Source organism: Athene noctua, chromosome 5 (genome assembly GCF_965140245.1).
Source record: "Athene noctua chromosome 5, bAthNoc1.hap1.1, whole genome shotgun sequence".
Lineage (NCBI taxonomy): Eukaryota > Metazoa > Chordata > Aves > Strigiformes > Strigidae > Athene > Athene noctua.
This window is the reverse complement of record NC_134041.1, coordinates 34,692,897-34,703,278: the sequence shown is the minus strand read 5'-3', so window position 1 is coordinate 34,703,278 and position 10,382 is coordinate 34,692,897. Positions and strand designations below refer to the sequence as shown.

Genomic DNA, 10,382 nt, shown 5'->3' with positions numbered 1-10,382 from the left:
CTTACCTGTACCTAACACGTTACGTACTTTAAAAATAGCATGGCTTTAAAAGGTGGAAGAGTAAAGTAATTTTGAAAATAAAATAGTTTATAGTACTAAAGAGTCACAGTGCAATCAATGGTTTAATCAAACAACTACATTATATATATAATATTTAAAGAACATAAATATTCAGTAAATTCACTACAACATGAAAATAAAAGCTTCACATTCTCCCACGCTTTTTAAAGAACTGGGGACAAAGTGACAGACAGCTCCTAGACAGACTGCTCAGCTTCACAAACACCTCTCTTGCTTAAGGGACTGGACATTACCTTAGCTATCACAATGGGAAGGTATGCTGCAACTAATCTAGAAGTTTCTCCTTAAATTTTAAAGCATTTATAATCACAGCTCCTCCACCCCCCAGATTATATTTAGTGAACATGCACTACTAGTCTATACAATGCAATGTTTCACCACAAAGTCAAAGTCAAATAACATGAATAATGTTATTTCTTTAAAAAATGCCCCCTCTGTGTTCTGGGGCCTGAAAGCTTCCATTTCATGTCACAAAAAACTCAAGTCTTTCCAGTAAGAGAAAATAATTAAGTTACCCAAAGAAGCCTGTGGAGTTTTCACATCAGGATAAAGCTGATTTGGAATGGACACGTATTTATAAGTGCTAGGCTTGAAAGACAGAAGCGAGGGAGGGCTCCTTCCTTCCCAAGAAAATCTCCGAGCACCTGAATACCTGCATACCACGTGCCCAAACCAGTCTGACTACAGGCAAGACAGCAAACCATGCGGTTTAGAGGATGTCACTTCTCACCTATCTGCCACATTTTTCTGCTTCTAGCTCCAGGTGCAACAGGGTAAAGGCTTCATCAGCAAGTCTTAGAGCAAAGGGAATCTGGTGGTCACATCGTTTCCCTTCAGACACAATGCCAAGAGGTAGAGCAACCCCCATTAAGTGACAGCAAGGTCCAGAGCGAGGGAAGAGGAGTTTAACATGCAAATGAACAGCAGCTACTGGACTTCACACGACAGCCTACTGCCAAGTTTTAAAACTTGAACCTATATTTAAGACACTAAATGGTAAACTTTGTCAAGTACTAAAATTGTCTTCCAAAGTGCTAAGCCACATTTGTTAAAGCTATGGGGGAAAAAAAAAAAAAGATGAAAAAAAATTTAATAATATAATCTTCAAGCAGCTTATGGTTGAAGTCCTCCCTACTCAAACTGAAGCCTAGATAAAGCTCACAGCTGGGGTAGCAACAATTCCATAAAGCAAAGCATTTCCATGTTGCATTATGTCTGTGCGGTGGAATTTGGGGGATTTGCTTTAAAATATTCTTTACAGAAGATTCCAATACATTCACTGTAAGAATCTGTTATTGGAGGGAACAGAGCAGGGCTGTAAAACTTGGGGAAGATTTTCTCCAGTGGAGCTCATGAGGGCAGGGTAACACTGTAGCAGGGCTAGACGGGAAGCTGCAGTGTGCATCGGGATTGGCATCTTCTACATGAGGGACAGTTACAGGTTTGGGTTGTTTGGGGTTTTTTTTGTCCAAAATATTTGTTAAAAAGCAAACCAAATCTCATAAATCACCTTGCACCAAGTTAAAACGCTGTTTAAAACAGCAAGGTTTTAAAGTGTCAGTTTTCTCACTACAGCTCTATTTGTTCACAAGAGACTAATAAATATTTTCTAGGGAATCAGATTACCTCTAGCTGCAAGACTATCAGAAATCAATTCTCTACCAATCTTTTATATGGATAACTATTAGCAAAGTACAACATTTAACACATTCCTTGGCATATGTTACTATTGAATAGACTTACTTAGCCATCCAATGCTCAATACTTCACAGAGGCTACTATAACTGTGTCAAATGTATTAGAAATCCAGATTTACCTGGACAAAATTAAGACATTCCAAACTGGAACACTTGTTCAGTTATCATGCATTAGGAACAAAAAAGCATGTCAAACACTGGAATGCACTGGAGAAGGTCATTTAGTCTCCTAGGGAAAAACCAAAAACCCAAAACAAAGACTAAATTAAATACAATCCAGAATACTGTCTAATCATATTAATAAGTATACTGAGAGAGCCTGAAGGCATTACATGTATTGTTCATGAAGATAATGGTGGTGCCTTCTTGTAATATTAAAGAAGTCATAGCTATAAAAAGAGTTAGTCCCATCTCAGTTTTCCAGAACAGCTTATTTATGTTCCTTTGTTGGTGCATAGTACAGTTCCATGGGTTTGTTCACTTTCCAGTACTTCTCACTGACCAGTTCCAAGGAAAAGGACCCATTCAGTACCTAGAAGGGAACACCAAAACAGAAATTAAAGAAACCTGATGGCTTGCACAGGTAGTACTGTAGCAACAGACAACTACTGAAATCAGAGGAGCCGACTTAAAAGAAGTCAATGATGATGTGGAAGAAGATACTGACTAACCACTCAGCCTCAAAAAGCAACAATGCAAGCTAGGCTGAACTCATGTCACAAAAATGGCACCAAAAACCACTTTGGCAAAGTGAATATAGTAATAAATTAAGTGAACTTGAGTTTTAATCTGCAAACAGAGGGAGCAGCAGATGTGTATTTACACCAGAAGCATCTCTGCTTTTGTCTAAGGGACCATCTTCAGTCATGGGTGAAAGCTGTCTCTTGCTAAGCATCTGCCTGTCTCTTAACCAGAAGACTTAACTTATTTTAGTCAGATAAGTACCCACGTGTAAGAGCAGGCTCAGAGTTCAATCTAACTACAGTATTGCCTTGTTGTTGTATCCATATATTCTGAAGCCAGTAGCCGAGTGGGGGAATTCTTCCCTAGCAGAGGATGAGAAGCCTACACGGGAGTGGACAAATGCCACCTTACAGCAGACACTTCCTGGTGCTAGAGCTATCTGCTCTTGAAATAAGATTCTCAGACGAAGTAATGTTGTTCCTCTTCCATTTTAACTGTAAGTCAGCTCGTAGTTGCTGGCATCACGGGATTTTCCCAAGTAATTTATGTGCCTCCTTTTCTACTAATGAAGCTTTTGGTGTATATGTTTTCCTATAAAGCAATTAATCTGCTTCTAAATAAACGACCTGGTGCTATGCATTTTATCCTAAAGTCAACTCAGGAAAGTTCAGCTGAGTGGATTTTAATCAGATCTGTACCAAAGATGTATTAATGCTCAGTTTTACTCTTGGACAGAAGTTCTACTTACAGTGAACTGCCCATTGGCAGTAGCAATGTAAATGGTATACTGCTTCTCACTGGCTGTGTCGAGGTTCATCTGGTTTGATTCTCCTTTGCTACGAAGCTCCTCCAAAGCCAATCTCACAGCCAGGTACTTGGACAAGTGATCAACGGTGGCGTTGCCCGAGGTCTTGATGTATCTGTGACAACAACCACAAAAATAATCAAAGACATCTGAGTTGCAGGTATGGGAAAAGGCATTGGAACATCCCAAATATTAAGCTTCAAGTCTGGAAGGCCTTTAAAGACAGTTCCCAAACAAGAATATTAATTGCTTTCACCCAAGACAGGCAAGCAGCTCACCAAATTACACTGTTCCAAAGCACCCTTATACCTTTTTGACACTTCTCCCACAGGCCCTCCTGTTCTTTGTAGAGAAGACAGCACTTCCCTCTCATCTGCTCAAAATGAAAAACCTAGTAACAGGTTGTCAAAAAGTTCTGAGAACTGCTCATGACTGCTAAAATCTTTGGAGCGTATATACAGCCTGGAGGGCCTGGACAGAAAGCCATAAGGTGCAAGAGCTACACACGCAACACACTGCACCTCATTAAAGTTACTCTACCCTATTGTCTCACTATCTATTCTCACTTCAGTTCTTCATGCAAGAATTAAAGGCTGACACAAATGCTGCAGAAGCCTCTCCCGGAAGCTTAGCTTTCTCTTCACTGTTCAGAACAACGTCCAGAAGTCACTTGCAATTCCAAACCAAAAAGAAAAGCTGGCGGAAGCTTATGATATATTTATAGGCACTACAGAGAGATGTCTCACCAGGAGAGAAAGCCAGGAAGAGATCTGAGGAAACTCCATGAGACTGCTCATTGCTGTGATCCAAAATTTACAGTCTGTTCTTGGACTGGATCATAAAAAAAAAATGCCAAGAAAAGCTTCCAGCCTACAAATCTCGCTGACACAAAGCCGCTCTGAAAACTGCCGACACTTACACAAGGTTTTTTTATTCCCAAAGAACCTCATAATAAGTAGAAAGGGGCTGATACTATACCATCATCCTAGTACCTACTGTGAACTGCAATGCTAGAAAGCCTTGAAAACATCTTTATTTGTGATCAAAGGCTTAACACATCTACCTGACTTGCAATGGAAAGAGGGAAAGAGTGCATATGATTAAACAGGATGTGGTATGACCAAAGTATTTAAATTGATTCTATAAAGCTCCAAGGAATGATAGAGAAAAAAACCACCAGAAAACAACAGCAGAATTCATGGAAAGGAAGAGAAGACATTTACCTCGTCTGTGCACTGTCATCGTTCTCCATGAGGGTTGGATGAGGCCTGAAGACTAATTCAATTTCACTAGCACCATCCATTACAGGGTCTATTGCCACAGTTGTGTTGTTATTGTCCAGTTCTAGCCCAGAATCATCCGATGTTTTGGTCCTCTTATTACTAGGCCCTGCTTCCTGATTGCTGTGTGTTGAGGCATTGCTACAGTGTGAACTGTCACCATTATCTTCTGCTCCACTGCCATTCTCAATCTGTTGTTTCTTGCCCCTCTGTAGCCTGATCAGAAATAAGTAGAAATACATGCTAATCCATGTTCAGAATTCACCCAACATACAGGTCCACAGTGCAACAACTCCTCCCTCTCCTGGTGTCTGTTGTGCTGGATGTTAGACGTATGCACACACAAGCACTAAACATTTCAGAGATATTTAAAGAGGGTTTTTTTAAAAAAATAAAATTAATTCTTTCTTATAAAGGAGATACTCAAAGACAAGACTGGATTTTTTCCTATCCCCCAAACACCTTTTAGACATAGTTTAAGATCATTTTTTAAGTCATATAGTTATTTTTATTTTTCAGGCAATTTCAGATCATTATTTTCATCTAAATATAAATCCATGTGTGATTAGGAATACAAACCACCACAACAAAGTTTGGGGCCTCTTTTCCAGATGGCTCTCTTACATTTAAATGCACACCCAGCATTTCGCCACTGTGTAAACACCATCTATTCCAGCCTTGTGAATTAAGTCACAGTGAAAACCTAAGTTCTAGCATTATGTGCATTTCTTTGCATGTAATGGCAATACAGTGGTACAGAATTCATTACAGTTTGTTATCTAAGACATGACAGCCATAATTTGGTAAAGCTAGGCTGAAATCTGTTGTCTACACCAGGCTGCCACAGAAGTTGCAAGGAGCAATACAAAGGTTTCTATTAGTGGACAAATGGTTAAAAATTGTTTTGCCAAAGATTATAAATTATTTTGGCAGACGTCAGAAGAGAGAAGAGGAATCTCAAGCTATGAAGGGAGTGAGGACAGACATTGTATTTTTAGTGTTAGGGCAAACAAGGTTACATGCGGACAAATTACGTGGATTACATACCTGTTCATAGCCTGAATCTTTAATCCCTCCTCAATGCTGTGACTCAGAGCTTGCTGGTTATTGTGCTTGCTGATTCTTGCTAGAACTCTCTCCTGATGAGCTTCATATTCATCTCGGCTTGGATAAATTTTACTGATGAGAGCATCAAAATTGGGATCTGGTCTCAGTGATCTTTTTGAAACTAGCTTTTTACGACATGTGGGACATTCTTTGTTGCTGAACATGAACAAGAAGGGAGAAAACAGTACTAACTCTCTGGCAGTAAAACCACTCTGCCCTAATGCCTCAATTCTTAGCCAAAGTGCTCACTAAGTCTTAGTATTTCTAGTAAATCTGGCATGGGGCTTCTATCTTTTGACAGATCAGGTAGTTCCAGATATTTAAAGAAAAACCCCAAACATACATCTCCCTGCTTTTATTTTTTTTTAAAGTATGTTTAAGCAAACTATTTAGACTGAAAAGTTCAAAAGTTCCACTCTGCAAAACGGTTCTTCTCCCTGGCTGGATTTTCACCTAGAAAAAAATGCATGTCTGATGGAAATTATATTAAGTCACAGTCTTTCTAGAACTCATGGGACAAAACAAAGGTTAAGGAAACTACTCTATAGTTCAAGCACTAATTACTGGGAAAAGTAAAAGTCTTGTCCCACCTACCATTTTGTCCTCATTTAACTGAAATGTCAGGTTCACAAAATTTTTTTCCTGTAAGAGGAAGAGGCCTCCATAGCTGAATACTGGTGTCTTTACTCCTGATGGTTTTCCTCTAATGTATTTTTGCTAATTACTCATCAGACTTTACACAGGCAGAGCAAATTAAGTGTGACCACTGAACCCAGGTAATTGCCATTATTGGAAATAGATACATCACTGACTTAGTTGCTGTTGGTTACCTTGGAATTCTATTGCTTTTAGGAAAATATGAACTCGTAACTGAAGCATACAAGAAAAAATACTTGCATAGGTTGTTTCAGTAGTGAAGGTTGGAAGCAGGACTACTGCTGAAAGGCCACATAATTTGCAGTCTATTATTAGGAAGAGTAAGGGCTATGAGACTCATTTTTGTAATTAATGTAGTATATTTTTGTATTTAAAAAAAAAAAGAAAGAAGAGGCAGAGAAGAGGAGGAGGAACAGGAGGGAATGTAAGGCCAGGCCAGGCAAGGGAAGGGAAGATGAAAAGGCAAGATGAAAAGACAGAAGAGAGGGGAAAGAGGGGGAAAGAAAAGAGAGGGGAGGGGAAGGTTTTCAACTCCCTGCAAGAAACCAATTTATGGGATGATTTTTCATATGATGAAAAAAACTGAAACGTGAAAGGTGTGCTACACATTCAGAAACTTGCAGTGCACAGGTGTATAACTGTTCCACATCGACACCCGGGACTTAAAGGATTTCCTTGATCACATTTTCATCTTAAGTGAAATCCCTTTTCCCTGTACTAATATTTACATACCCACTCCTGAGGGCTGTAATGATACAGTCAGCACAGAAGCGATGCAAACATTCTTTTGTCGTCATGGTGTTTTTTAACATATCCAAACAGATGGGACACATTAGCTCACTGTGCAGGCTCCTGGGTGACACCACTATTTCCAAGCCATCGGTGATTGCTTCCTAGCATAAAATAAAGTAAAAATTCTCTAATGGAATTTAGTAACTTGCTCACGGAGACTGCGTGTTTTACTATTCTTTTCAAGAGAAACACAATAAAAAGATAAAACAAGACACATATAGAACCACATCAAGCATACACACCCATGCTGCTAAGGAAAGGAAAAAAGAAATACAGATAAAAATTTTTATTTTTTCTAAATATGAGAGAGGCTTTGTTTTTGGAGGATTTTTTTTTTAAAGATTCTGTCCTTTAGACAGTTAACACTCCTAAAGGAAAAAGAAAATCTTAAACATCAAGCTTCAGGTTCTAAAAAGTATTAAATAAAATCCCTGCCATGAAGACCAGCTCTTTAGCACGTATTAATTACCTGAGGTGTTCTTTGCAATTCATACAAGCTAAGCTCCCATGTTTTGCTTAAAGGTTGTGTCCCGTTCGTCTGGACAGCTTGAGACATGGCTGGGAAGACAAAGAGATGCAAGTTGCACACTGGTGTACCTCTGGCTGCAGGCACCCGCTGCCTCTGCCGCGGCGAGCGCGCCATGCCCGCGGCCACACAGACACAGTGGGCTCTGGGCTACCAGCGTAGCAGCCCAGGAGCCACGCTCGCTCAGCCACGTACCAGGCTCCACTGTGCTACACACAGATAATCCCATGCTCTGTGCCACTCCAGAAAATAAATGAGGGAGTCAGTCAGCCATGAACACTTTGCAAAAATCAATTAAGGCTGTCAAACAAAAGCGACATAGACCTGAAGGCCATAAAACTTCAGGTGCGTGGTGTGAAGGCTGCAAATGCCACCTGATGCAGAAAACATTCATAAAACATCCACTTACAAACATGCATTCGGGTCAATAAAGGTCTACTTCCTAACCAAGTGGAAGGTCAAAATTATGCATGCACACAGAAAACTAGCTAAACGTGTTCACTGGAAGCACACTATAATGCCTTTCTTTCTCCTCCTGAAAATACATCACTAGGGGTTTCCAATCAGAAGTTTAGAGAATACTGAAAGGTCAAGTAAAACCTAGTCATCGGGTAATTTCAATCCAGTTTTTCTGTGCAATCTTGGTCAGTGAAGGCACACCTCCAATGACTTGGGGGAGGAAGTCAGAAGTTTCAGAAACCCAAATCATACACACAGTATCAGGGTTTTGCTCATTTGTTGTTATCAGTATTGGTAGACAGGCACTCCTGGAAATGGTCAGGGCTAGAAATAACTGCACTCACAGACACATGCCACAATCACTGCTGCAGGGTTTGCTTACAGGCAAAAAGCACGCATCACCTTTTCATTTAAAAAAAAAAAAAAAAAACCAAACAAAATGTAAATAAAACACTCAAAAAGATCACACAGAGAAACTGTAATGCTTTCCCATTAAAATTTTGGGATTATTGTATGAGATGAGGCAAAATTACCACTCGTGGTCACTGCAGACGTGTAAAAGAAAGTCAGGTCAAAACTACAGAAGAAAAAGATGTTTCTAAACAGAAAATATTTTTACAGTGGGGATAAGGGGGCAATCCTCATCTCTCCCAAACTGCCTGCCTTGAAGGAAAACTTATCCCAGACTCTGTTGGTATGTTTAAAAAACTAAATGTAACCATGTAAGAGACAAGATTGCATTTCTACTAGGGAAAAAGCAGAAGTGCTTTTGCCCTTTCTTCTATTGCTTTTTTTAAAATCTAGGTTTGTATTTCCAGATCCTTCAAATCAGCAGCCAAATGCAGATTCTACTGGTACCTACCAAGTACATTATAATTTCTAATTTCTACTATCATTTAAGGTAATTCCAGGCATACAAGAAGTCAAGTCCTTCCATGTAAGGATTTTTGTTGCATGTTGTAGTCAGTTGCTCTAACAGAGGCCCAGCATTACTATTCTGCATTTGCACTGGATACTATTCCCGAGTTCTTTTAAAGCTGACACATTTAATTAACCACCATTTCAACTACTGAGAGAAATTCGTGAAGCTGCTAATCATTCACACCCTTCCCAAAATCTGCTGAAGCATACAGTCAGACTGCAGCAGATTAAGACAACTAAATCCCAGTAAATCCAGCCTCTCTTAACAGAAGCCTGCTCCCAACAGTAGGCAGCTCCATCACAGTAAAGAGCTCATCTAAGCAGCCCCATAGTAAAGAGATCATCCCAGGCAAAAGTTAATACCTTGCTGAAACTTGCATGCTTACACTTGCTAACACAGAACAGCAGCTCTCCAGAGCTCTACAAGCCCAAGGCTACACTGCAGAAGACACAGTACAAGTGTCATGATAAATAATTGACCTGCTTTATTCTAAAGGCTTCTAATCTGAGATGCTGAGTGCTTCATTCTCACCCTAAGGTCTGCAGTGACAGCTCTTTCAAATTTTAAGAGGAAAATCACTGGCCTTAAAGCTAGCTGAAAGCTGGAGGGATCCATATAGTCCATCGCTAGCAAACACCTCCTCTGCCTCTGGTCGGTGGAAATATGGTCAATTCGAACATGCCAAAAAGGCCCCTGCCTCAAAAATCAACAACAACAACAACAACAAAAATCACATTACACTGTATAGAGTTTTTAATCTGTTTGATGATCAATAAATAAGCCTCCTTAGCTTCTTCCCTGTTCCCCTACAATTTCCAGACCTATACTGGGCCTGAAAAATGCACCTGAATGAGGCCTGACTTCTCTTCCTTATGACACTGTTGGACATCAGATTGGATTACCTTTCTTCATACTGCTGAAATCTAACATAGCAACATCAACAGCTGGCACCAGTATCAAAGATCAAACTCCATAACCAAAAGAGGCATTCTGATCTAAAATTGCACTGACCACGACATAGCCACCAAGTGTCAACTAGCAGTCTCAAAATCATAACCAGTAAACCAAGTCTTTAGATGTTCTCATTAATGACTGATCTTCACCATTCACCTGGCGAACGGAGGTAGGAAAAACATCTACAGTTAGCTGAATCTCAAGTCAAGCACTACAGCCACCCAGGAGGAGATTGCACTGGCCCCTTGCTCTCAGGTTTAACAGCAAATAGTTGGACAGTTACACCAAAATCTGTTTTAAGTAGCAAGCACTCTTTATGGGCAGTCATTTTCAAAGCATATCCCAAACAGCACTGCTTAGTTCATTTTCAGGTGTCGTTTAAGCTGTTTATCTCCAGTAGAAAAAACCCTAATGAGCA

At 39.9% G+C, this 10,382-nt stretch overlaps 1 protein-coding gene across 8 annotated transcripts in view; it reads right to left on the bottom strand.

Moving 5' to 3' along the window:
• Positions 1–103: 103 nt before the first annotated feature.
• The window catches only part of RNF2 (ring finger protein 2), a 29,409-nt gene continuing 19,130 nt past the window's right edge, over positions 104–10,382 (bottom strand). For 5 of the 8 annotated variants that reach the window (XM_074907064.1, XM_074907063.1, XM_074907061.1 and 2 more), the window contains 6 exons: positions 7,573–7,661; positions 7,044–7,204; positions 5,595–5,810; positions 4,491–4,763; positions 3,211–3,382; positions 104–2,310 (listed from right to left, as the gene is read on the bottom strand). In XM_074907064.1, the coding sequence (XP_074763165.1) occupies positions 2,209–2,310; positions 3,211–3,382; positions 4,491–4,763; positions 5,595–5,810; positions 7,044–7,204; positions 7,573–7,659 (1,011 nt within the window). In that variant the 5' untranslated portion in view covers positions 7,660–7,661 and the 3' untranslated portion in view covers positions 104–2,208. Of the gene's footprint in view, positions 2,311–3,210; positions 3,383–4,490; positions 4,764–5,594; positions 5,811–7,043; positions 7,205–7,572; positions 8,455–10,382 lie in introns of those variants that run through there. The other 3 variants (XM_074907060.1, XM_074907058.1, XM_074907066.1) reach the window with 3 other exon arrangements.